The sequence below is a fragment of the Bufo gargarizans genome, chromosome 9 (genome assembly GCF_014858855.1).
Source record: "Bufo gargarizans isolate SCDJY-AF-19 chromosome 9, ASM1485885v1, whole genome shotgun sequence".
NCBI lineage: Eukaryota > Metazoa > Chordata > Amphibia > Anura > Bufonidae > Bufo > Bufo gargarizans.
In genome coordinates this window covers 193,000,355-193,027,570 of record NC_058088.1, presented here as the reverse complement: position 1 = coordinate 193,027,570, position 27,216 = coordinate 193,000,355, and the positions used below count along the sequence as shown (strand labels likewise).

At 51.4% G+C, this 27,216-nt stretch overlaps 1 protein-coding gene across 3 annotated transcripts in view; it reads left to right on the top strand.

Annotated features, from left to right (window-relative positions):
* Positions 1-1,921: 1,921 nt before the first annotated feature.
* Positions 1,922-27,216, top strand: part of MAMDC4 (MAM domain containing 4) — a 30,554-nt gene continuing 5,259 nt past the window's right edge. Inside the window, exons 1-22 of one of the 3 annotated variants that reach the window (XM_044268307.1) lie at positions 1,922-2,298; positions 3,715-3,810; positions 4,047-4,220; positions 5,550-5,675; positions 5,817-5,959; positions 6,055-6,139; positions 7,040-7,159; positions 7,262-7,378; positions 8,353-8,435; positions 8,768-8,923; positions 15,230-15,314; positions 15,919-15,987; positions 16,982-17,053; positions 17,212-17,343; positions 17,431-17,561; positions 17,854-17,956; positions 18,916-19,023; positions 19,098-19,232; positions 25,096-25,217; positions 25,918-26,137; positions 26,217-26,354; positions 26,541-26,677. In XM_044268307.1, coding sequence (XP_044124242.1) covers positions 2,250-2,298; positions 3,715-3,810; positions 4,047-4,220; positions 5,550-5,675; positions 5,817-5,959; positions 6,055-6,139; positions 7,040-7,159; positions 7,262-7,378; positions 8,353-8,435; positions 8,768-8,923; positions 15,230-15,314; positions 15,919-15,987; positions 16,982-17,053; positions 17,212-17,343; positions 17,431-17,561; positions 17,854-17,956; positions 18,916-19,023; positions 19,098-19,232; positions 25,096-25,217; positions 25,918-26,137; positions 26,217-26,354; positions 26,541-26,677 — 2,601 coding nt within the window. In that variant the 5' untranslated portion in view covers positions 1,922-2,249. The remainder of the gene's footprint in view (positions 2,299-3,714; positions 3,811-4,046; positions 4,221-5,549; positions 5,676-5,816; positions 5,960-6,054; positions 6,140-7,039; positions 7,160-7,261; positions 7,379-8,352; positions 8,436-8,767; positions 8,924-15,229; positions 15,315-15,918; positions 15,988-16,981; positions 17,054-17,211; positions 17,344-17,430; positions 17,562-17,853; positions 17,957-18,915; positions 19,024-19,097; positions 19,233-25,095; positions 25,218-25,917; positions 26,138-26,216; positions 26,355-26,540; positions 26,678-27,216) is intronic. The other 2 variants (XM_044268305.1, XM_044268306.1) reach the window with 2 other exon arrangements.

The window sequence follows — 27,216 nt, the reverse complement described above, 5'->3', positions numbered from 1 at the left end:
TCTTGCGATTGTCCAGCTAGCCAGATCATAAATTCTTGGCGCTCATTTTTATGGCTTAATAGCCCCGATCAGCGGAGTGTGGTGCTAAGGTCAGGTGCTCGCGGAGTCAGCCGTGGCGGGTCGCCCCGTGCGCTGTGTGTAGATTTTACCTCGCATCGGCTGCCCCGTAATTAACCCTTCACTACCTGCATCTGAGTCTGCAGTCACAGCATTACTTACTGCCAATATACCCCTTCCAATTCCAGAGACCCATTTAGCCTTGCTTATGAACAGCAAGACAGAACGACAGTGTATACTGACACAGGGCCATCTGTGGTCTGAGTCCAATCAAAAATGTTAATTCTGTTCAACTTCAAGCAGGGACGGCGGTGGTTTTTCTGCAGCAAATCCGCCCTGAGTGAACATAACGTAACTTAATATTCGGGTGACAACCCTTATGACTCCCCTAGGGGTTGTCGGTCGGATTTCCGAGACGTCTGAGCGTCAGGTCTGTCCAGTTATGCACTGATCCGTCCACTTCCCATTGAAGATTATTCTAACCCTCGTTCCTGCACTGATACATTGTAACAAACTGTGAGAGATCTGTACTGCTGATGTGTTCCCTCGACAGAAGAGGCTCTGGACTGGATGCATTGTAACAAACCCTCAGCTGTGAGTCAAGGAAAGCTGTATGTAAACGAGAATGGTTCCTGTTCAGTGACAACAAGCAGAGATCTTGATAACGGTGAGGAATTGTAACTAAAGTTGTTACAAAAGTTTTCACTGAACATTGATCAGGCTTGAAGGGTCGTGTTAATAGGGTGGCCGCTGTAAAGGATGTGTGCATGCACTGGGTGCGTCCGGCACTTGCGCAGAAGTGGATGAAGCCAGGAATAGAGACCGCAGGGGTAAGATGGGCATATACAGTATGGGGTTACCCTTAAAGGGGTTTCCCATTTGTCTCGCGATAGTCTTGGATTGAGTGCTGGGATCGGTAGTGCAGCAGGAGCGCACTCGCAGCATCACTGCTCTATTGACTTCTATGGGACTGTTAAGCACAGTGCTCCCCCAGCGTCCTACAGAAGTGAATGGAGCGGTGGTCACACGTGTGCAGTACGGCTCTGCACATACAGGAGACTCTAAGCCCCCCTTTCTCAAGATGCCTGGTTTTCCCAGGGCTCAGACCCCCAGGGATCCTGTACATAAGGGCTCATTCACACGATCGTATTTTCTTTCCCTGTCCATTCCATTTTTTTGTTTTGTTTTTGTTTTTTGCAGACCGTATGCGGAACCATTCATTTCACTGGGTCCGCACAAAAAAAAAAAAACGTAAGTTACTCCGTGTGCATTCCGTTTCCGTATGTTCATTCTGCAAAGAAAAAGAATATGTCCTCGTATTGTCCGCATAACGGACAAGGATAAGGGCTCATGCGCACGAACGTTTTTTGTGTTCAGTATACTGGCCGTTTTTTTTAGTCCAGTATCCATTACTTATACTGAACCATTCATTTCACTGGGTCTGCACAAAAAAAAACGTAAGTTACTCCATGTGCATTCCGTTTCCGCTTTTCTGTTCCGTTGAAAGATAGAACCTGTCCTATTATTGCCCACAAATCAAGTTCCGTTGCTCCATTCAAGTCAATGGTTCCGCAAAAAATAAGGAACATATATGGAATGTACTCCGTATGTTTTCCGTATCCGTTCCGTTTTTGCGGAACCATCTATTGAAAATGTTATGCCCAGTCCAATTTTCCTATGTAATTACTGTATACGCCATACGGAAAAACGGAACTGAATCGGAAACATTACTGAAACAAAAAACAGATATGTTAAAAACGGCCCGCAAAACACTGAAAATGCCATACGGTCGTGTGCATAAGCCCTAAGACTTCTATTAGGGGCCGGCTGTTCTGTTCCGCAAAATACGAAATGCACACGGACGTCATCGGTATTTTTTGCAGACCGCAGAATACATACGGTCGTGTGCTTGAGCCCTTCTAACACTTCATAGCCGTTTCTGATTTTTGCTATGCGAACACCTGGTAGAATTTTCCGCCCTTCTGATCTGCTAGGTGGCGCTCTTGAGTCGTGCTGTAGCGGTGCCAGCGCAGGCGAACGTTTTGTGCCCTTTAATTCTTCCCCTTAGGTCACGGTCTCTGCTTCTTGCTCAGAGCCTGGGTGCTACATGCCCTGCGTACCTCCAGAGGGGTGAAAGTCCACTTCCCTTTTTCTCAGCACTTTCCTGCGGTGTTCGGAGCGCTCTTGGGATCATGCGGAGCTCACGCGTCTCCCTGCTCCTGCTCGCCTTGTTCAGCTCTGGTAAGTGCAGACGGTCAGAGCCTGGTTTGGGGGGGTTAGTGGTCTCCTGACGGACGCTTATCACCATTAGAAATGGCTGACGATAAGCGGCTGTATGGCGGAGGGGGCACGCTGGTATGTGCAGTGCCAGCGACGGTCATGTACGTTGCCAGCGCTCGCGGTCACCTGCCCCTAGTGGGTGATGGACCTATTATTTTTTGGAGACCTTTCGCAGGGGGTCACTCTGTACGGGCATTAGAGGCTGTACCTGATGTCAGTGTGAACTGTGTTCATAGATGCAGGGTCTGTAGGTGACTAGTTAGTGGCACATCTATGGAGGGGGCAGAGTTAGCGGTTCTCACCGGGCCACGGAGCTTTCTGCCACATAAGCCCCCAGTATTATAAATGGCACAAGGTAGGTGAGGGCCCATTAGATATTTTACACTGGAGCCCAAGAGCTTCCAGAACACCTCCATGGCCAGTCCCAGGCTTCCCCATCCATCGTACTAGTCTGCAGTGGACAACGATGTGCTGGAGGACCACAAGTCCCAGCCTGCCCAGCTGATGGGTCACTGGTCACCCTCCAGGACTTTGCTTCCATAATGTGCAGCTGCTCTGGTAGTTGTGCAAGAAAAGGAGACTCCCTTAGCTCCTGGGGAGGGCATTAGAGGATCTGCTGGGAGTTGTAGTTCAATTTGCTTTGGACTGACGCCATGGTTCATGTGCTCAGGAGTCCAGGGGTAAGTTCCCGGCCTGCACCCAGAGCCCTGGTAGTTACCCCACATTCTGATTTACGCTGGCAGGTTGTTCCCACGTCTCGGTTCACACTGCGTGACGCTGACGCGATCCAGAACTGCAGCTGCACAGTATGGGGGATGGAACCAGTGATCGGGTCCGTTAATAATATACTCCTGGTGCTGTACAGGATAGCCATGTCCTAGCCAGCCATAAACCACCACATAATAAGCAGAGGCAGATGAGTGGCTTCCAGGCACCTCTATCGCCGCTTATCCTTAGAAGGTGCAGGGATCAGCAACCTATGGCACTCCAGCTGTTCTGAAACTACAACTCCCAGAATCCTCCTGTCACTTCTATGGGCGTTACAAGAACAGGCGAATAGTTGTGCATCCTGGGAGTTGTAGTTTCACAGCAGCTGATCCCTGTGCTACATTCACAAAACCGTATCGTCTGTCCTCGTCCAATCCAAATGTTTGGCGGACCGATTCATTTTGACCGGTGTGCCGTCCGCATCTGTGCCGCAAATGATAGAACGTGGCTGTTTTACGGATAATAAGAATAGGCATTTCTACAATGGGGCGTGCGGGATGCACATGGACCGCATCTGTGATTTGCAGACCTGATGAAGGATACGGTTGTGTGAATGTGGCCTTATACAGGTCTGGTTGTCTTTAGTAATCTGCTTGCTTTGTCTCCTAGCCGTTCGCTCCACCTCCGCGTCCTGCGACGGCTCCACGGAGAGCCGATGTAACTTCATATGTGACTGCTGGGACTGCTCCGACGAACGGGACTGCGGTGAGTCAGAGACGGCCTCGCACACACGGCAGGAACTGGCTTCTCTTAATTTATTTTGTTTCAGCACCTCTGCTTGCTGTCAGTGAAGGGAAGCAGTGCTCCATGTTTCCTGACTGTGTAGATATGGCTTCTCTCAGTCACTGGGCTTCTTGCCATTGCCTGGACAGCTCAGGTGACCCCATATGCCGTAGTTCAGGGGTGGGGTGCACATCTGATCGTCTTCTCTCTCCCTGCAGGTTATCACCGAGAGTCTCCAGTTTGGAGGAGACCCTTCAGCTGCGACTTTGAACATGGCGATTGTGGTTGGAAAGACATAAGCGCGTCCGACTACCGATGGGTGCGAGACCAGAGGGGCTCTCCTGTTTGGCGGTCACGACCCCATGCCGATCACACCCTGGGGAACCGATGGGGTAAAATCTCAAATTCAGTTTCAGGCAAAAAAAAATACCCAGTAAGGCTTCATGCACACGACCGTATGTATTGTGCAGTCCACAAAAAACGTATCCGCCAAAAATACGGATGACGTCCGTGTGCATTCTGTATTTTGCGGAACGGAACAGCCGGCCCCTAATAGAACCGTCCTATGCGGACAATAATAGGACATGGTCTGTTTTTTTTTGCAGAACGGAAATACGGACATGTGGAAACGGAATTCACACGGAGTAACTTTTTTTTTTTTTTTTTTTTGTTGTTTTTTTTGCGGACCCATTGAAATGAATGGTTCCGTATACGGTCCGCAAAACAAACGGAACGGACACGGAAAGAATACACGTTCGTGTGCATGAGGCCTAAGACTGAGTTTACATCCCCGTTCAGCTTTCCTTTATTCTGATTCGTCAGAAGAGAGAGCGAAAAAAAACCTGGACGTAAATGGCTCAAACAGATGATGCAACAGGATCCGTGTTTTTACTGGATCCTGTTTTTTTTTCTCGCTCTCTCTTCTTCTGATGGATCAGAAGAACGGAACACTAAAGGGTGATGTGAACTCACCCTAAGGGTCCATTCACACGTCCGTTATAACACTCCGTTTCCGTTCCGATTTAAATCGGAACGTTTTTTCGGATCCATTAATTTCAATTGCCTCTGCAAAAATGCGGACACTGATCATAGTGCTGTCTGAATTACGGAATCCGTTCCGTTTTCCTATTTTCGAGCATGTGGATCCTGAAAAAAAATTAAGCTTGTCCTACTTTCTGTCCGTTTTTCGGGTTCGTTGTCCAGTCAAGTTAATGGATCTGCATAAATGCGGATGACATGCACAAAACCATCCAAATGTCATCCGATTTTGCGGATCCGTTGATAGGAAAATAAATGGGAAAAAATAACGGAAACACAGAACAGATTCGTAAGCACTTTAGTAAAAAAAACTGAAGGTTGTACTGAAAAACAGATCCGCAAAAAAAAAGGAACGTTTATCTGGAAAGGTAAAAATACTGACATGTGAATGGACCCTTAGGGGGCGTTCACAGAACCGTATTTTCGCTCCTTATCCAATTTGCGGACAGCAAAACGGATACAGTTCTGTGAATCCCTCTTTAATAGAAGCCATTGGGCTGATGTCGCTGTGAGAAGAACTCCATTCGGCTGTATCTAAGCTCCTGGGAAAGCTGGGTGGTAAAATGGCTGCCAGCGCAGCCCCCACAGGGGATATAGTCCAGTTTTTCCCAATCCACCGTTATTCACTGATGCAATAGGAAGATTCTGGACGCTTGTGAAAAACGGTCGATTTGTTCTCACAGGTTGGTTCATGATGGCGGAAGGTCAGAGCGGCAAATCTGCTGTATCTGCACGACTGCGGTCCCCGGTCCTCAGAGACGCTGCTGCTACGTGTGAAATCCACATCCACTACCACATGTATTCCTCAGGTAGGCCCGGGTAATGACCAGAAACTGAAGGACTCCTAAACCCCCCCATGACTGTGTGTTCTACCGCACGCGTCAGCCTGCAACTTTAATCAAAATTGTTTTCCTATCAGACATAAAAAAAAATACGGTGTACATTTCTAGATTCTCCTCAGGTGAACGGGAGTCTCTCGGTGCATCTGGCCGACCGTACCCAGACATATACCTTGTGGGAGAGCACACAGAGCAGCGCAATGTCATGGAGGCGCCTGGTCGTGTTCACTGGCAGGATCCCCGGAGAGTTCCAGGTGAAACCTAGACCCATATAACCCCTGAACCCCCCCCCCCCCCACCCCCCACCCCCCACACGTTTATTGTGCGTTTACATGTGTGCGTTCTGCAGATCATTGTGACTGCCTCCCGGGAGGCTCTCAGCCAGGGAGACTTTGCTGTGGACGACCTGGAGTTCCGTCACTGCGGCCTTCAAGGTATTGTGTTACTTTATATTCCCTCAAAGCCGTAATCAATTTATGTATACATGACTATATAAAAAGAAAAGGATATCAATAAGTGTACTGCCTCCTATGTACAAGAATATTACTACTATAATACTGCCTCCTATGTACAAGAATATAACTGCTATAATACTGCTCCTATGTACAAGAATATAACTACTATAATACTGCTCCTATGTACAAGAATATAACTGCTATAATACTGCCTCCTATGTACAAGAATATTACTACTATAATACTGCCTCCTATGTACAAGAATATAACTACTATAATACTGCTCCTATATACAAGAATATAACTACTAGAATACTGCTCCTATGTACAAGGATATAACTACTATAATACTGCTCCTATGTACAAGATTATAACTACTATAATACTGCCTCCTATGTACAAGACTATAACTACTATAATACTGCCTCCTATGTACAAGAATATAACTACTATAATACTGCCTCCTATGTACAAGAATATAACTAATATAATACTGCTCCTATGTACAAGAATATAACTACTATAATACTGCCTCCTATGTACAAGAATATAACTGCTATAATACTGCTCCTATGTACAAGAATATAACTACTATAATACTGCCTCCTATGTACAAGAATATAACTACTATAATACTGCCTCCTATGTACAAGAATATAACTACTATAATACTGCTCCTATGTACAGGAATATAACTACTATAATACTGCCCCTATGTACAAGAATATAACTACTGTAATACTGCCTCCTATGTACAAGAATATATAACTACTATAATACTGCTCCTATGTACAATGATATAACTACTATAATACCGCCCTCTATGGGGGTTACATTCCTCCTGTGTACATTGTGTGGGTGTCTCGTCCTGTCTCTCAGGTGAGCAGGCAGAGTGCGGGGCTGACCAGTTTCGCTGTGGTCGTGGCGGTTGTATAGAGGCAGGCGCTCGCTGTGACGGTTCTGATGACTGTGGTGACGGTTCTGATGAGATCGGCTGTGGTGAGTTCCTGTAGTTCAGCACTTACAGGGTCCCTTGGTTTTGATGGGGGGGGGGGGAGATGTACTGATGGTTGATCAGCGTCTTCCTCTGTCTTCTGTCAGACACCTTCCTCTCTTGTGACTTTGAAAGTGATCGGTGCGCGTGGAATTCTTCATGGGAAGGAGTGACCGGATACGAGTCCAAACCGGAGAGAGACCACACCAAGAACAGCCGGGCAGGTGATGGCACCAGGAGAGAGGTGGTGCGGTAATGGGATAACACAGGATAGGATTAGATACTACAGCTCAGCAGACGGGATCACACAGGATAGGATTAGATACACAGCTCAGCAGACAGTATCACACAGGATAGGATTAGATACACAGCTCAGCAGACAGTATCACACAGGATGGGATTAGATACACAGCTCAGCAGGCAGTATCACACAGGATAGGATTAGATACACAGCTCAGCAGACAGTATCACACAGGATAGGATTAGATACACAGCTCAGCAGGCAGTATCACACAGGATAGGATTAGATACACAGCTCAGCACACAGTATCACACAGGATAGGATTAGATACACCGCTCAGCGGACAGTATCACACAGGATAGGATTAGATACACAGCTCAGCAGACAGTATCACACAGGATAGGATTAGATACACAGCTCAGCAGACAGTATCACACAGGATAGGATTAGATACACAGCTCAGCAGACAGTATCACACAGGATAGGATTAGATAAACAGCTCAGCAGACAGTATCACACAGGATAGGATTAGATACACAGCTCAGCAGACAGTATCACACAGGATAGGATTAGATACACCGCTCAGCAGACAGTATCACACGGGATAGGATTGGATACACAGCTCAGCAGACAGTATCACACGGGGTAGGATTAGATACACCGCTCAGCAGACAGTATCACACAGGATAGGATTAGATACACCGCTCAGCAGACAGTATCACACGGGATAGGATTGGATACACAGCTCAGCAGACAGTATCACACGGGATAGCCTTAGATAAGACTCTAGAGATTATACGAACTAGTCAGTAACAGCACATGATGGGGGTTGTAGTGCTGGGTGATTCTCTGATGGGGGTTGTAGTGCTGGGTGATTCTCTGATGGGGGTTGTTTGGGGGCAGTTGGTATATTTCTTGTTTCAGGTTACGATGTGTTTTTTTCCCCGCACTTTTCAGGGCACTTCATGCGAGCCCCACAGAACGGCGTCCACAGATTATCGAGTCCCACCCTGAGGGTCGATGAGACGCAGCCGTGCTATGTACGTCACTTGCGTATTCTGCCCTCCTGTCACTGCTACGGTCACAACATGGCTGCATCGACTGAACGCCGTCTAACATGGCTGCCGCCATATACAGATCCTGCCAGACCGTGGCGGCTGATATCCTGTAAAAGCAGAAGTGTGAACAGCGCCTGATCAGGGAAGTCCTCCGTGGGACCCCCGCCCAGGAGGCTCCTGTCAGATTCATAGTGTATGACCTGTCCTCTATCGGCCATAGGGGGGGGTCCATGGCGGTCTACAGATGATATCTGACTGCTGATCGTAGGCCCAGATTTCGTTTCCTTGCCCTGATTGTTCCTTTGTCCCCACAGCTCGTGTTCTATTACTACATGGACGGCTCCGACGCCGGCTCATTGTCTGTGGGCTCATCTAGGAGTGAGGTAGCTGTCCTAAAGCTGCAGGGCCAGAGGGGCCCCACCTGGCTCCGGGAACGAGTCTTCTTCTCTCAGTCCAACGATTCATTCCAGGTAACGCGTGGTCGGCCAGTAAATGGTGCGGCTGAATGGCGGGGACCACACGGGACAAATGGTGAACGCTCTGATATTTCTCGCCCAGTTTCCTTGGGGGACACAGAAGACCTTGGGTATAGCTCATCTCCCTAGGAGGCGTGACACTAAGAAAAAACTGTTAAGCCCCTCCTCCACAGCTATACCCTCAGCCTGGAGAGAAAGGCTGCCAGTTTTTGCTTAGTGTCCAAGGAGGCAAGACACTCCCTGCTCTGCAGGGCTGTTTTTCTCCTTGTTTAAATTTTGATTTTTACTTTTTTCTTTTCTTTTTTGTTCCAGACAATCAGGGACAACAGAGTCGCACTAGACCTCTCTGTTTCTCCCGGGGTCGAGCTGCGCCAGTGCCGGTCATCCGCACTGCTGCCTCCCCCACAGAAGGCAAGGTGGACCAGGGCAGCCCAGCTCCCCTGCATCCCGCCAGCGCAAGGGTCGCCCGCACGCCAAGCCCCTCTTCCAGCGTCCTGCCACTACGGTGCCAGTAGCTGAAGGGGCGACCCTGCTGGAACGGACCGAGGGTGAAGACGGCTATGGTGAGAGAGTGGCTTCTCCAGCCCTACGACCCCCTCCCCCCACCCCGGTCTCCTGCGTGACTGACCCCCATACTGGTAGCCTATCAAGCAGAGTGGCTATTGGGTGGCCCTGCTGGACCTAGGCTGGTCCCTGGGGTGTCGCAAGGCGGCAATCTGCTACAGCACTCACCCATTCCTCCATAGATCATAAGCTGGCTGCAGGATGGAGGTCCGCGCAAAGAGGGGGCGCTTGCCGGTGCGCTGCTCAGGGCGCCGCAAAAAATTTAGTCCACGCTTCGCGGCCCGCTGGGCCGCACCATCCGGTGCTCCTTCCCGGGCACCTGACTCTTCCTGGCCGCGGGGTGGGCTCCCGCGGCCGGCGTTACATGTGCGAGCTATGCTCCAACTAGGCCCGGCCGACCATCGGTCCGGTCGGCCGGACGCCGCAAATTTCGGCCCAGGCATCGCGCCTGCTGGGCCGCACCTCACGCTCCTCTCGGGTCCCTGATTCTTCCGGCCGCGGGGTGGGCACCCGCGGCCGGCATTGGCTAGAGCTGTGCTCCAACAGGCCCCGGCCGGCCGTCGGTGCATTCCGGCCGGCCGGGCGCTGCATAGTTTGTTTAGGCTTCGCGGCCTGCTGGCCGCAATTCCGGCGCTCGGGGTGGGCACCCGCGACCGGTATGGGGGCTCCGGCGGCCGGTATGTGGGCACCCGCGGCTGGCTTAGGCCCGGCCGGTACTTTAAATGCTTGCGGCTCCGGTCGTCCGGGCGCCGCTAAAATTTAGGCCCCGGCTTCACGGCCTACTAGGCCGCAAATTCAGGCCTCTGTGGGGGGGGGGCGGGAACTCTCCAGGCGCGAATTCTTCCCGCCTGGAGGTTCCCCCGCCCCCAAGAGTTCGCAGCGCGCCCCCCAGCCCAGGTGCCTGTTAACCCTTTGGGTACTTGGCCGGCTCCTGATGGGCCTGTACGGCCTGTGCCCCTGTATGGTGGCCCCCCTTTCTGCCTCAGGGAGGCTGTAATATTAATAAAAATAAATTAAATAAATAATAATAATAATTAAAAAAAAAAAAAAAAAAAAAAATGAAAAAATTATTATAATTTTGTTTTAAATAACTGGGCTTGTGGGCTGCGCAGGATGCGGCAGCCTCATCATTCGGTATGCTGTCTGTAGGCATGCCCCCCTCTCTTAGGCGGTGTGTCGCGCTCCCCGGCTGCGGCGCTGGCCAGGGCATGTTCCCCCTCCCAGGCGTTTTCTTGCCCTCTCCCGGGATACGGCACTGGCCAAGTGCATGCAAAATTTCTGCCCAGAATTCGTCACCCAGTTCTGGTGGCTGCAGGTGCATGGCCCTCCTTCCTAGGCGGAATACTGCACTCTCTCTGGCTGCAGCCTGGCCGTGTGCATGACCCCCCTTTTCTAGGCGGACTGCTGCACTCTCACCGGCTGCGGTGCTGGCCATGTGCACGACCCCCTTCCACAGGCGGGACGTTGCACTCACTGGATTCGCTGCCGGCCATGTGCATGAACCCCTTCATAGGCGGAATACTGCACTCTCACCGGTTACGGTGCTGGCCATGTGCATGAACCCCTTCCATAGGAGGTATACTGCACTCTCCCCGGATACGGTGCCGGCCATGTGCACGTTCCCCTTCCTAGGCGGAACACTGGACTCTCACTGGATTCGCTGCCGGCCATGTGCATGAACCCTTCCATAGGCGGAATACTGCACTCTCACCGGATACGGTGCCGGCCATGTGCGTGTACCCCTCCCATGGGAGGTACACTGCACTCTCCACGGATACGGTGCCGGCCATGTGCACGTTCCCCTTCCATAGGCGGAACACTGAACCTCACTGGATCTGTTGCCGGCCATATGCATGACCCCCCCCCCCCCTTCCGTGGGCGGTGTGCCGCACTCTCACTGGTTTCGCTGCTGGCCTTGGACATGTCTCCTTTCCTCAGGCGACATACGTACACTCTCACTGACTGTGTTTGTTCTCTCGCCAGTGCGTTGCTGGCCATGTGCATGGCCCCATCCATGGCGGGGTGCTCGCACGCTCACTGGATGCGATGATGGCCATGTGCATGACCCCCATTTCTGGGCGGAATACTGCACTCGCTGGGTGCGTTGCCGCCCTCTACCTTGGGTGGAATGCTTGCACTCCCATTGGAAGCTGTGCTGGTTATGTGTATGGCCACCCCTTATTCCATGGGCGGCATTTTGCACGCTCACGCGATCCACAGCTGTCCGTGTTTATGCGGTGCTGGACTGGTACACGTCCCCCTTCATTGGCGGAGTGGTGCACTCTCACGAAATTCGGTGTTGGGTGGATTTTTGCACAATCACTTAATGATAGAATAACCCTGTGCATGCCCCCTTTCCCTAAGTGTACCTTCCTGCGTTCTGCTGGACATGTGCGGCCATAGGCATGGCCCCCTTCTGGGCGGAATATGGTATGTCCTACTTTTCCGAAGTAGGTACTGGCCTTGGTATCCCCCCTTTTTGGGGCGGGCTTCTGCACTCTTGCCGACTGCAGTGTTGGCCAGGTACATTCCCCCCTTTTCTGGGCGGACTGCTTGCGTTCCATTGCATGCCGTGCTGGTCTTGTGCATGACTGCCTTTCAGGTTGCACTTTGCACTTCCGTTAGTACGGTTGGACTCTGGCTGACTCTTCGCTGAGTGACTATTTTTTTGCAGTGAGCGGACTTTCTTGTGCGCTCTGTCCGTTGTTTGGGCCGGGTGTGCCTTCTCCTCCCATGGGTGGGTTGGCCTTCTCACTGCTTACGGGGCTACTCGTACGTATGCCTCCCGTTCTCCTGCGACATACTTTTTTTCTCTTGAGATACGATGCTTGCAGCAAGCCTTGCGCTATTTCTCTAAAGAGCTCGTTCTGTCCACCTGTGTGAGCCTAAGGTGGTGGTCAACAAACAGCGAATGACTGCCCAATGTGTTCAAAGGTATATACCTTATGTATAAGTAGACGAGCTCTACTTGTTCGCTACTGCACCGAGCTGGGTGGTACTCATTCCTTTCGTTGGCCCTTCCGCCCGGGGTGTGTTCGTGGTCCCTAGATACGTACATTCGTCCTCCCGCGGCATTGTTTCCCTGCGTTAGTGGTCACATGGTCGAGAGTGCTGCACCTTCATCTGCCAAGCGCACATGTAACAGAGCTGCGTCCCTCGAATTCTGCGTTTTCTCTGGCGGGACTACGGTTCCCTCGCCTACTACCATTTCCTCCTCTTCAGATGCGGTGTGGTATGAGTCCTTCCGGCTGGCGCCCTCTGCGCTTCAGTCTGATCTGTTACCAGGTTCGGGCCGCTCTTCTCGGGAAGGTCACCCAGCTTCTCTTGGGTGCTCGCGTACCCAGGTCCGGAGGACCTCCATCTTGGGTTCTTCAGGGTATTCGCCTTCTGCGAGGCGGTGAACCGGGCGTCTCGGTGTAGCGGGGTTCTGCTCTCGAGCTGTCCTATGGCTTCCTTGTTGCCCACCCCTCCTTTCGGTTGGAGGGTGTTATGCCGGCCTCTGTCTCGACTGTCTTTTCTCGCCGGCTCTGTTTGGCTCCCGCTCGGTACAGATCACTCCGATGTGGCTTCTGTCCCGGCCACGCTTCAGAGGCTGTTCCTTCACTGCCCTCCCCTCTGGGGAGAGCATGGTTGTTCATGTGGATGGTTCCGGTGTTCCTTTTGGCCTCGTACTGTCTCCCTTGTTCACACTGGCTGTACTAGCTGTGTGCCTATTTACCGGGTCTGCCGCGTTTTGTCCTCCAGCTGGGTGCAGATTGCGTTTTTTCCATTCTCGGCAGTGGTTCTGCTATGGACTTACCTTCTCGGTAACTTGGGAGGACTACCATTCGGTCAGGATTGCCCATGGATCTCCCACACCGGGACTGTAGAACGTCTTCGGTTCTGCCCGTGTTACTGGTCTGCGCCTGATCTCGTTGGGTTTTCGCCCGCTTGCCCAGGCGACTCTAGCGGACTCGTTAGTGTTCGCTCCTGGCCGTGTTTTGTCCAGGATCTGTTGTAGGACTTAGGGTTGTTACCTGGGGTTCTATGGGAAGCTGGGCGTTTTTCCTTTCTCTGCCTTTCTTTCTCCATGGTTCTGTCTTTCTCCAGTCCAGCCTGGACCTGGGAATGGGACCCTGTTGCTTCGTGTCGGCGCTGTCCCTCCTCTTTCAGCGTTCCACGGCCCTCTGGGTCTGTCAAGACCTTCTTCCATGGAGCGGCTCTTGGGTTCCTTTTGTACTGCCCTCCGGTACCGCCCTGGGATCTACATACTGGGTTCTTGGCGCTCCTATCTTTCCTTTGGAGCCGTTACAGTAGTTTTCTCTACTCCTTCTGTCCTGTGCGGTTGTGTTTCCGTAGCCATCGGGTCTCTGACGGGTGCCTGAGTGGCGGTCCTTCTCGTTCCGAGCCTTCTGTCTTTCCCTAGGACAGGGCTGTTCTCCATCCCGTCTCTTCCTTCCTTCTGAAGGTGGTGTTTGTCTTTCAGTTCCGCGAGGCATTCATCCTCCCCTTCCCGCCCCCGGGAACGGACACTTCACCGTTTGGACGTTGTTTGGGCCTTGCGTTTTTACTTGGAGATCTCCGGCTCTTGTCGACGTTTGGTCTCTTGTGTTTCTAGGAGGTCCGTGCAAGGGTTGCGGCCTCCAGGGTGGCTTTCCTCCGCTTTCTCAGAGTGGCTATTGCTGTGGTTACCGCACCAGGGGCAGGGTTCTGCTTTTGGTGTCACTGTTCATTTTCCAGAGCGGTTGGTGTCCCCTGGGCCGGAGGCATTGGGCTTCGGCCATGCATTTGTGCAAGGCGGTCACTGGTCTTCCTTGCACACCTTACCGTGTTCTACAGGGTGCATACTCGGGCTTCAGCGGATGCTGTCTTGGGCTGCCTGGTCTGCAGGCGGCGGTTTCTTGATGCCTTCGGGTGCTTCGCCTTGGTGCTGTAGTCCCTCCCCTCTTGGACTGCTATTGAACGTCCCAAGGTCTTCTGTGTCCCCCAAGGAAACTGGGCGAGAAAACGAGATTTTTGTATAACTTACCAGTAAAATCTCTTTCTCGCTCTTTCCTTGGGGGACACAGCACCCACCCATTCTTTGTTTTTTTCTCTACACGAGTTTCCGAGTTTGTTTTACCCGTTGGGTAGTTGGCTTGTTGGTTCCACTTCTTGGGCTTTGCCTTTTCTCACTACTTGGACACGCAACTGGCAGCCTTTCTCTCCAGGCTGAGGGTATAGCTGTGGAGGAGGGGCTTAACAGTTTTTTCTTAGTGTCACGCCTCCTAGGGAGATGAGCTATACCCAAGGTCTTCTGTGTCCCCCAAGGAAAGAGCGAGAAAGAGATTTTACTGGTAAGTTATACAAAAATCTCGTTTTTGCTCGCTGTGATATCGGCATGGCGATCTATATCACGCCAGTGTATCACCGCCTGTGTGAGTTCCTCCAGCATCCAGTAACTGGAGCAGCGACGTGTCCTGTTTTATGGTTGCAGTTACTTGGGTTTTGTTTCTGTACAGAGCATGATGGGTGATGTAGTCTTTATACCCGGCCCTGTACACTAGTCCTGTGTGACGAGTGCACCAGCCTTCCAGTGCTTGTGCCATAGTCGGGGACGTGCCGCCCGCCCAGTATTGGCGTGCACGTACGGCCATGAGATGGCGGCAGAAAGTAATTCTAGTTATCATTTTACGTGATGTCACAGGCGCCAGATTTGCGCTGAATTGCCTCACTTGCTCTCCGTATGTTCAGTGCCGCTCTTTCTCTCCATCCCAGATTTTCATTGACGGCTCCAGTGGCGGAGTGCCGGGAAGCGTCGCAGTTGATGATCTGATCCTTTCTCCTGGATGCAAAGTGCACAGTAGGTTCTGCTGCTTCCTCATCGGAGTGTTGCCTGGCTTTTGCACTTAAGACGGGCACAGCGCCAGTCCTCATCCCTTCAGAGCCATGGCTAGTTCCGAAAATTCTCATCTACAGCTGCCCCTTCTCCACACATGGGATCAGCTTTCCTGACTCTACAGGATGAGGTCTCCTCTCTTTCTTGTCCCTACATTTACAGATCCATATTCATACTTGCTATGCCGTCTGTGGTGGCTTTTTACATATGTTGAACCAAGGGAGGACACAGACAGGAAAGGGGCCCCTGTGAAAGATCAGCAAAGGGGCCCCTTGCTCTCAATCCGCTCACTATAGAGCACCTCAATACCTCTCTAGCCATCCAGATACCGGAGAATGAAATTCCCTAGCTCGGTCCATTACATGCAGCCTAACTTTTAAGGTGACATTGGCCCCTACCCACTCGGTCCGCCCCTGTGTTGAACCCCCTGAGACTCAAGAACCCAATAAATGCAAACCTCTGGTATGGACTATAGTACTGCATGCCGCTCCCGATTCACCACAGCGGTGCCCATGTGCACCTAGTCACCCCAGACAGCCACTGTAAAGATGTCGTTTTACTTTTGCAGATGGATCTAGAATATTCTCACCCAGACAGGACGGCGTGATCAGAAGTGTGAGAGAAACCTGTGCACCAGGTAGGACAATGAGATATTACTTAGCTACCTGGTTAAATACACTATGCCAGTGGTGCCCAACCTGCGGCCCTCCAGCTGTTGTAAAACTACAACTCCCATCATGCCCTGTTGTAGGTTGATAGCTATAGGCTGTCCAAGCATGCTGGGAGTTGTCGTTTTGCAACAGCTGGAGGGCGGCGGGTTGGGCGTCCCTGCACTATGCTATAGGACAGGCATGCTCAACCTGCGGCCCTCCAGCTGTTATAAAACTACAACTCCCACAATGCCCGGCTGTAGGCTGTTTGGGCATGCTGGGAGTTGTAGTTTTGCAACAACTGGAGGGCCGCAGGTTGAGCATGCCTGCTATAGGATTATCTTCACTATCTAGTATTTAAAGGGTTTATCCAACCCCTATAATGCCCGGGCACCTCACACAGATTATACTTGCCTGCTCCCCGGCACCCACGTCGCACCTGATGCCCACACAGCTGCCGCTGCATCTCCCCATCACACAAATCAAAACATTTTAGGGGGCAATATAGGTGTTGGATAACCCCTTTAATTACTTCATTTCTTATACTCCGATCACAGCAGGAGCTGCACTAAGTATTCTGGTTTCCCATAAGCTCTGCCTGTTACTCCCTGCAGTACAACCCTCGCCTGGGACATGAAGTGTTTATATGCATCATGAATCTCAGCTAATCTAATGTTGGCATGAGCGCGATGCACTGCCAGAAGTTCCAGGCAGAATTGTGACTGCAGCTCTTGATGTAACTGTAGTGTTAAGCAATGTTCATCAGCAGCCTCATACTGAATGGTCAGCAAGTCCCATGTTTCCCTTGTATGAACCTTGAGCTTCCTGTACCTCTTGGTACTATTTTAGCACATGGTGATTAGGAGCGGGAGCCCCGCAGCAGGGGCCACAGTGATCAGTGAATGGTTTGGGAGGATTATTACCCGTCTTCTTTCATCCCTTCTTGCAAGGATAACTTTTGATTTTTGCTTTTTCCTACAGGAAGTGCGACCCATGTTGGTGACTGGACGGATGTCAGTATTGGGGACCTTAAGTGGGGAAAGCCTCCTACAGGTAGAGTCCTACATGTATGTAAAGCTGCTGCGTCAGTGTCTTCCTGACCGGAGGGTCCTCCAACAAGCAGACGAGACGTTGTGACCGCCCCCGACATCCAGACATGGACGCAGATGAATTCTTTACGCTTCATCCAGATCTTTTCGCTCTCATTTCAGGCTCGTCTTTGACTATCCTGAAAGCCGAGGGAAATTTAAAGACGGATGCCGAAGCTCACAGTCGTCTCCTGTGCCCCACTGGACCCTCCTGTGTCCTGAACATGACCTACCACCTTCATACTGGCCTTGCAGGTACGTTATGGAGGTGCCCGTGGGGAAATAGAACGCTCGTCCCATCTTACTATGTCCGGTCTGAGCCCTGCTCCCTGTGTGTTTCAGGGTTCCTCTCTCTCCGTGTCTGGGATCCAAAGCTCGATGCACACTCGTTTGTCTGGCAGAGTCACGGAGAGAGGAGTAATACACCGAAATCCGTCCTGATCCCACTGGGAGAGCGACCACAAGAGTTCCAGGTACTGAATGAGAAGCTTCTTAATTGCCACATCCCAGGCATTTAAAGGGGTAGTCTTCCTTCTGCTTTGTAAGTGGAGCGGCCCCCTTTAAACAGTCAGATCTACCCTGATAGCTTTTCCAAAGGAACCAGAAAGAGCTGCCGTGTACTGTCAGGCCGTGTCGCACCCTGTAATCCTTCATACACTTGCTATATGTGACAGGGATGACCTGTATTTCCATACGGAATAATATGCTGTTCACCACTAGAGGGCGGTAGTGAGCCTCTGATTTATTTTTTTTATCCTGTTTTAGTTGATCTTGGCTGGAGCAGTGGACCCCAGAACTGTAGGGAACTGGACCGCTCAAGTGAGTGAAATACAGTTCATCGACTGTGGGAAGGATTTGGTCAAGAAAGGTAGGAAAGCGAGACCTGCTGCTGCTGGTCAGACGGGGAAGAAGATGCTCAGCTGCTGGGACCCGTTTCTGGAAGGATGGGGGCAGCAATGAAGCAGATTTTTTTATTATTATTATTATTATTTTATTTATTTTTTTCGAAGCCCACTCCATCTCTGATTTTCTTTTAGAGGACCGCCGCTGCCTTGAGGCAAAAATAAAAATGGGGGGCCGTACATGTAAACAGCATTAATTTTTAATAAGCGTCATGTAGAGAAGATCTATGTGTAAACGTCAGGGCTGCAATCAAGGGAGGCAGATATGTTTTTTGGGGGGGCACAGTAAGAGCCCCTTTACTCCGGCTGAGGATCAGGAACGGAAGCATTGCCCCGTGTACACATTTGCGTCTTTGTTGGCGGCACACGGCTCTGTGTAAGCAGCGTGCAAACAGCATGGGCGATGTCATGTTCCTGCCCCATTCAGCTTGTATATTCAAGGTAAAGACTTTTGCTTAAATAATAATAATGACCCTGTAGTCAGGAGCAGATTTCCTGCCGTGTTACGGAGTCTCGTCAGTGTGTATTGCATAGAGACATTAAAAGGAACCTGTCACAGGTTTTTGTGTATAGAGCTGAGGACATGGGTTGCTAGATGGCCGCTAGCACATCCGCAATACCCAGTCCCCATAGCTCTGTGTGCTTTTATTGTGTCAAAAAAAAACTGATTTGATTCGTATGCAAATTACCCTGAGATGAGTCCTGTACGTGAGATGAGTCAGGGACAGGACTGATCTCAGGGTAATTTGCATATGGATCAAATCGTTTTTTTACACGATAAAAGCACACAGAGCTATGGGGACTGGGTATTGCGGATGTGCTAGCGGCCATCTAGCAACCCATGTCCTCAGCTCTATACACAAAATCCCTGTGACAGATTCCCTTTAACATTAAGCTGGCTTTTTTTTTTTTCTGGATTTTTCAGATCCTGTGACTTGTAATTTTGAGACTGGACTTTGTGGCTGGTATCAAGATGTAGCAGACGACATTGACTGGGAGCTGGGCACCGTGTCTGACCACACGACAGGACAGGGTGCGTTCCTCCGCTCGATCGGGCCTGTCCTCCACAGTTTGTCTATGTCGCACTAAGACTTCCGTCTCTCACAGGTCGCTATATGTTTGTGGCGGGGGAGTCTCGCTCGGATTGCGGTACAAAGGCGCGCCTGCTGTCCTACCCGCAATCTTCCACATCGGACGCCTCCTGCCTGTCCTTCCACCACAGAATGTTTGGCCCTGACACAGGTGAGAGCATTAATCCACATCCTGCACCTCAACTCATGTGGGGGGGGAACGTACTATAAAGCACATCCGCCACCAGAATCAAACCTACTAAACCATACTGTCTGATGGGGTTGATCCTGCTGATTAAAACAGTACCTCTTTTGTTAAAATCCATGACAAATCGTCCATTTTGTAATTATGCTAATGAGGGCTTCTGTGCACTAAGGGTTGGACCCTAGTGCAGCTCAACTCATCTGCTTTTGCCTTGACTGCCAATGCCGGACATCCTCGCTGACCTCTTGCCTGACCCTGTAGTCCTGCACAAGCTCGGTTGATTCTTCATTAGGCGCATGCGCAGTACAGCTGTCGGCTATTGAAGATTCAACTGTGAGGATGTCTTGCCCTGTCAGTCGTGACTACATGTGATCATACCTTTGGTTGGCAGACCTGGGCATCAGGTATCATGCCTCCAATCTGTGATGAGAAACTGAAGGCACACAGGTAGTGCACTGCATCTACATACAGTGCGCTCTGCCCCGTCACATGGCAATCTGCAGTGATCGCCCTCTTACAGGGCATAGATCTACACACAGTGCGCTCTGCCCCGTCATGGCAGTCTGCAGTGATCGCCCTCTTACAGGGCATAGATCTACACACAGTGCGCTCTGCCCCGTCATGGCAGTCTGCAGTGATTGCCCTCTTACAGGGCATAGATCTACATACAGTGCGCTCTGTCCCATCACATGGCAGTCTGCAAGTGATTGCCCTCTTATAGGGCATAGATCTACATACAGTGCGCTCTGTCCCGTCACATGGCAGTCAGCAGTGATCGCCCTCTTACAGGGCATAGATCTACATACAGTGCACTCTGCCCCTTCACATGGCATTCTGCAGTGATCGCCCTCTTACAGGGCATAGATCTACATACAGTGCACTCTGCCCCTTCACATGGCAGTCTGCAGTGATCGCCCTCTTACAGGGCATAGATCTACATACAGTGCACTCTGCCCCTTCACATGGCAGTCTGCAGTGATCGCCCTCTTACAGGGCATAGATCTACATACAGTGCACTCTGCCCCTTCACATGGCAGTCTGCAGTGATCGCCCTCTTACAGGGCATAGATCTACATACAGTGCACTCTGCCCCTTCACATGGCAGTCTGCAGTGATCGCCCTCTTACAGGGCATAGATCTACATACAGTGCGCTCTGCCCCTTCACATGGCAGTCTGCAGTGATCGCCCTCTTACAGGGCATAGATCTACACACAGTGCGCTCTGCCCCGTCACATGGCAGTCTGCAGTGATCGCCCTTTTACAGGGCATAGATCTACACACAGTGCGCTCTGTCCCGTCACATGGCAGTCTGCAGTGATCGCCCTCTCACAGGGCATAGATCAACATACAGTGCACTCTGCCCCGTCACATGGCAGTCTGCAGTGATCGCCCTCTTACAGACCAGTCATAGATCTACATACTGTGCGCTCTGCCCCTTGACATTGCAGTCTGCAGTGATCGCCCTCTTACAGGGCATAGATCTACATACAGTGCACTCTGCCCCGTCACATGGCAGTCTGCAGTGATCGCCCTCTCACAGGGCATAGATCAACATACAGTGCACTCTGCCCCGTCACATGGCAGTCTGCAGTGATCGCCCTCTTACAGACCAGTCATAGATCTACATACTGTGCGCTCTGCCCCTTGACATTGCAGTCTGCAGTGATCGCCCTCTTACAGGGCATAGATCTACATACAGTGCACTCTGCCCCGTCACATGGCAGTCTGCAGTGATCGCCCCGTCACATGGCATAGATCTACATACAGTGCGCTCTGCCCCGTCACATGGCAGTCTGCAGTGATCGCCCTCTTACAGGGCATAGATCTACACACAGTGCGCTCTGCCCCTTGACATTGCAGTCTGCAGTGATCGCCCTCTTACAGGGCATAGATCTACATACAGTGCACTCTGCCCCTTCACATGGCAGTCTGCAGTGATCGCCCTCTTACAGGGCATAGATCTACATACAGTGCACTCTGCCCCGTCACATGGCAGTCTGCAGTGATCGCCCTCTTACAGGGCATAGATCTACATACAGTGCACTCTGCCCCGTCACATGGCAGTCTGCAGTGATCGCCCCGTCACATGGCATAGATCTACATACAGTGCGCTCTGCCCCGTCACATGGCAGTCTGCAGTGATCGCCCTCTTACAGGGCATAGATCTACACACAGTGCGCTCTGCCCCTTGACATTGCAGTCTGCAGTGATCGCCCTCTTACAGGGCATAGATCTACATACAGTGCACTCTGCCCCTTCACATGGCAGTCTGCAGTGATCGCCCTCTTACAGGGCATAGATCTACATACAGTGCACTCTGCCCCTTCACATGGCAGTCTGCAGTGATCGCCCTCTTACAGGGCATAGATCTACATACAGTGCACTCTGCCCCGTCACATGGCAGTCTGCAGTGATCGCCCTCTTACAGGGCATAGATCTACATACAGTGCACTCTGCCCCGTCACATGGCAGTCTGCAGTGATCGCCCCGTCACATGGCATAGATCTACATACAGTGCACTCTGCCCCGTCACATGGCAGTCTGCAGTGATCGCCCTCTTACAGGGCATAGATCTACACACAGTGCGCTCTGCCCCGTCACATGGCAGTCTGCAGTGATCGCCCCTTCACATGGCAGTCAGCAGTGATCGCCCTCTTACAGGGCATAGATCTACATACAGTGCACTCTGCCCCGTCACATGGCAGTCTGAAGTGATCGCCCGCTTACAGGGCATAGATCTACATACAGTGCACTCTGTCCCGTCACATGGCAGTCTGCAGTGATCGCCCTCTTACAGGGCATAGATCTACACACAGTGCGCTCTGCCCCTTGACATTGCAGTCTGCAGTGATCGCCCTCTTACAGGGCATAGCTCTACATACAGTGCACTCTGCCCCGTCACATGGCAGTCTGCAGTGATCGCCCTCTTACAGGGCATAGATCTACATACAGTGCACTCTGCCCCTTCACATGGCAGTCTGCAGTGATCGCCCTCTTACAGGGCATAGATCTACATACAGTGCACTCTGCCCCTTCACATGGCAGTCTGCAGTGATCGCCCTCTTACAGGGCATAGATCTACATACAGTGCACTCTGCCCCTTCACATGGCAGTCTGCAGTGATCGCCCTCTTACAGGGCATAGATCTACATACAGTGCACTCTGCCCCTTCACATGGCAGTCTGCAGTGATCGCCCTCTTACAGGGCATAGATCTACATACAGTGCACTCTGTCCCGTCACATGGCAGTCTGCAGTGATCGCCCTTTTACAGGGCATAGATCTACACACAGTGCGCTCTGTCCCGTCACATGGCAGTCTGCAGTGATCGCCCTCTTACAGACCAGTCATAGATCTACATACAGTGCACTCTGCCCCGTCACATGGCAGTCTGCAGTGATCGCCCTCTTACAGGGCATAGATCTACACACAGTGCGCTCTGCCCCTTGACATTGCAGTCTGCAGTGATCGCCCACTTACAGGGCATAGATCTACATACAGTGCACTCTGCCCCTTCACATGGCAGTCTGCAGTGATCGCCCTCTTACAGGGCATAGATCTACATACAGTGCACTCTGTCCCGTCACATGGCAGTCTGCAGTGATCGCCCTTTTACAGGGCATAGATCTACACACAGTGCGCTCTGTCCCGTCACATGGCAGTCTGCAGTGATCGCCCTCTTACAGACCAGTCATAGATCTACATACAGTGCACTCTGCCCCGTCACATGGCAGTCTGCAGTGATCGCCCTCTTACAGGGCATAGATCTACACACAGTGCGCTCTGCCCCTTGACATTGCAGTCTGCAGTGATCGCCCACTTACAGGGCATAGATCTACATACAGTGCACTCTGCCCCTTCACATGGCAGTCAGCAGTGATCGCCCTCTTACAGGGCATAGATCTACACACAGTGCGCTCTGCCCCGTCACATGGCAGTCTGCAGTGATCGCCCCTTCACATGGCAGTCAGCAGTGATCGCCCTCTTACAGGGCATAGATCTACATACAGTGCACTCTGCCCCGTCACATGGCAGTCTGCAGTGATCGCCCTCTTACAGGGCATAGATCTACATACAGTGCACTCTGTCCCGTCACATGGCAGTCTGCAGTGATCGCCCTCTTACAGGGCATAGATCTACACACAGTGCGCTCTGCCCCTTGACATTGCAGTCTGCAGTGATCGCCCTCTTACAGGGCATAGATCTACATACAGTGCACTCTGCCCCGTCACATGGCAGTCTGCAGTGATCGCCCTCTTACAGGGCATAGATCTACATACAGTGCACTCTGCCCCTTCACATTGCAGTCTGCAGTGATCGCCCTCTTACAGGGCATAGATCTACATACAGTGCACTCTGCCCCTTCACATGGCAGTCTGCAGTGATCGCCCTCTTACAGGGCATAGATCTACATACAGTGCACTCTGCCCCGTCACATGGCAGTCTGCAGTGATCGCCCTCTTACAGGGCATAGATCTACATACAGTGCACTCTGCCCCTTCACATGGCAGTCTGCAGTGATCGCCCTCTTACAGGGCATAGATCTACATACAGTGCACTCTGCCCCTTCACATGGCAGTCTGCAGTGATCGCCCTCTTACAGGGCATAGATCTACATACAGTGCGCTCTGCCCCTTCACATGGCAGTCTGCAGTGATCGCCCTCTCACAGGGCATAGATCTACATACAGTGCGCTCTGCCCCTTCACATGGCAGCCTGCAGTGATTGCCCTCTTACAGGGCATAGATCTACACACAGTGCGCTCTGCCCCGTCACATGGCAGTCTGCAGTGATCGCCCTCTTACAGGGCATAGATCTACATACAGTGCACTCTGCCCCATCACATGGCAGTCTGCAGTGATCGCCCTCTTACAGGGCATAGATCTACATACAGTGCGCTCTGCCCCTTCACATGGCAGTCTGCAGTGATCGCCCTTTTACAGGGCATAGATCTACATACAGTGCGCTCTGCCCCTTCACATGGCAGTCTGCAGTGATTGCCCTCTTATAGGGCATAGATCAACATACAGTGCGCTCTGCCCCGTCACATGGCAGTCTGCAGTGATCGCCCTCTTACAGGGCATAGATCTACACACAGTGCGCTCTGCCCCGTCACATGGCAGTCTGCAGTGATCGCCCTCTTACAGGGCATAGATCTACATACAGTGCGCTCTGCCCCTTCACATGGCAGTCTGCAGTGATCGCCCTTTTACAGGGCATAGATCTACATACAGTGCGCTCTGCCCCTTCACATGGCAGTCTGCAGTGATTGCCCTCTTATAGGGCATAGATCAACATACAGTGCGCTCTGCCCCGTCACATGGCAGTCTGCAGTGATCGCCCTCTTACAGGGCAAAGATCTACACACAGTGCGCTCTGCCCCGTCACATGGCAGTCTGCAGTGATCGCCCTCTTACAGGGCATAGATCTACATACAGTGCGCTCTGCCCCTTCACATGGCAGTCTGCAGTGATCGCCCTTTTACAGGGCATAGATCTACATACAGTGCGCTCTGCCCCTTCACATGGCAGTCTGCAGTGATTGCCCTCTTATAGGGCATAGATCAACATACAGTGCGCTCTGCCCCGTCACATGGCAGTCTGCAGTGATCGCCCTCTTATAGGGCATAGATCAACATACAGTGCGCTCTGCCCCGTCACATGGTGGTCTGCAGTGATCGCCCTCTTACAGGGCATAGATCTACACACAGTGCGCTCTGCCCCGTCACATGGCAGTCTGCAGTGATCGCCCTCTTACAGACCAGTCATAGATCTACATACAGTGCGCTCTGCCCCGTCACATGGCAGTCTCTTATCTCATTTTCATCCAGGCACATTAAACCTGCTCAGCAAATATGAACAGGGAGAAGAGAAGTTAATTTGGACGGGCACAGGAACCCATGGGAATCGGTGGCATCGGGAAACTGTGACACTCACTAGCAAGAATTACCAGGTATGTGATTGTGTGGAACTTCTACTAGTGCAGGGGGCATTGGAGGCATATACACAGCCCAAGTCATGGCCTTCACTGTGCTAGGACTCTGCATAGACTGATGGCGCAGTGGTAACGAGCACCGGTCCGCCTCATTACCCAGATGCATCTTAGTGACTCCTAGCGTTTGCATTTTAGCTATTTTCGGTTACAGGCGGGCTCCTCTGCTGACAAGTCGGTTTTGGTGACTATTTGCATTCCTCATGTGGGAGCAATTCTGTGCCATCTACTCTGAAGACGTTGTTGTGCCGTTCCTCTACTATTCCTACTAGAAGTGAATGACTTGGCAGTAAAGGTCCATCTGGGTGTTACCAGTGTGTGTGTCTGCTGGCAAGTGCTTTACGTCTAGTAGGAATAATGGAGGAGCGGAACAACATACAGTCTTAAGAACAGATGCTCCAGAAATGTTATTACAGTGAGAATGCAAGTAGTTACTAAGACACAGGCGACCGCTCCTCTAAGTATTTCCTGTGTGCGGGGTTTGTCCGGGATAAGACCTGGCACTATTTCTGAGAATAAAAAGAAGTAATTTTGTAGTTCTCTTGATTGTGGACACCCACAGGCTGCCCTGATCATTTCGGGGGGTGCTCTAGTATAGAAGGCCTTAGTGAGACTGTGCTGGGAAGGTCCCACTATAATGTCCTTATTCATATCTCTATAGCTGATTTTCGAAGCTGTGCGTGACGGCTCCATTGGCCACATTGCCGTTGATGACATCACTGTGATGAGCGGACCCTGTGCAGCCCCCACTCGCTGCTCTTTTGAGGCCGGAACCTGCGGCTTTTCCTCGCAGGGAACCTATATGTGGAGTTTACATCAGAACATCCACTTCAACCACCAGGCGGGACCGTCCCATGATCACACCTTACAGAGTTTTACAGGTAACGAAGACCCCAGATCGCCGGCTTCTGCACAGACCACATCCAAATGTGACTGTACCGACTGTGTCTGCGTCCACAGGGCATTATATGGTGGCCGACACCAGCTCCAGCAAAGTGCCCAGCGGCTACTCTGCGCTTCTGACATCCGGTGTGTACAGAGCCCAGCCGGATGAGGGCTGCCTGAGCTTCTGGTACCAGATGGGGGGCACCAATCCAGGTGAGTGACATGAGCTGCACACACGATTCTGACAGTCCGGCTCCCTACGTGGCACTTTTTATGGTCCAGAGGGTGGTGCTGAGCTATCAGATGATTGCAATTTTACTGTAGTTAAATGGGACATTTTTATCTGCAATGTAATTTTGGCAAAGTCACCCCATTGTTGCTAATCTACATGGAAATCAGCAGGGACGTTGATTGTATTTATTGAGGACGACCTTGGAAATAATAAAGTGAAGAGAGAAATTCTGAGGATCTCCGATGCGAAACCAGACAGCTGGCGCTACGGGAGCGTGGCCCTCCGGGCTGACCAGCAGTGGAAGGTAACAGATGCCACGTCTAACCATTAGGCTCTGGCCACATGACTTGTTTATTCTACTTTCGGCTCATGGCACAGACATCAGACATATCCATGAGTGTCCTTTTGACATGCGTCACGCTGCATGCCCTGAAATCTGTGCCATGTGGACGGGGTTGTGAACGTCTCCTCCACATGCAGGATACGCTGCCTCATCTGAACAGACCTGGAGGTGTTTGGGGTGTAGAGATTGTGCAGAGGCCATTTTAAGACCAGCGTATTACAGGTGGATTTCTACATTACAGATTAAACCCCCAGAATTGGAGTTAGCTCGCCATAGTCTATATATAATAATGGCCTAAATAAATGCACCCTTATTATTGTCCATCCGAAAACCGCCTTAGTCGTGTGTTCTCTCCTCCAAAACTAGTGGCGGCTCTGAGCACCAGTTATCTGTGGTAGTTCAGTTCATCCCCATCCAATTCATGAGGGCTGAGCTGTAATACCAGAAATAACCTGGGGACAGGGGTGGCGCTGTGTTTAGAAGAAAGCAGACATGTTTTT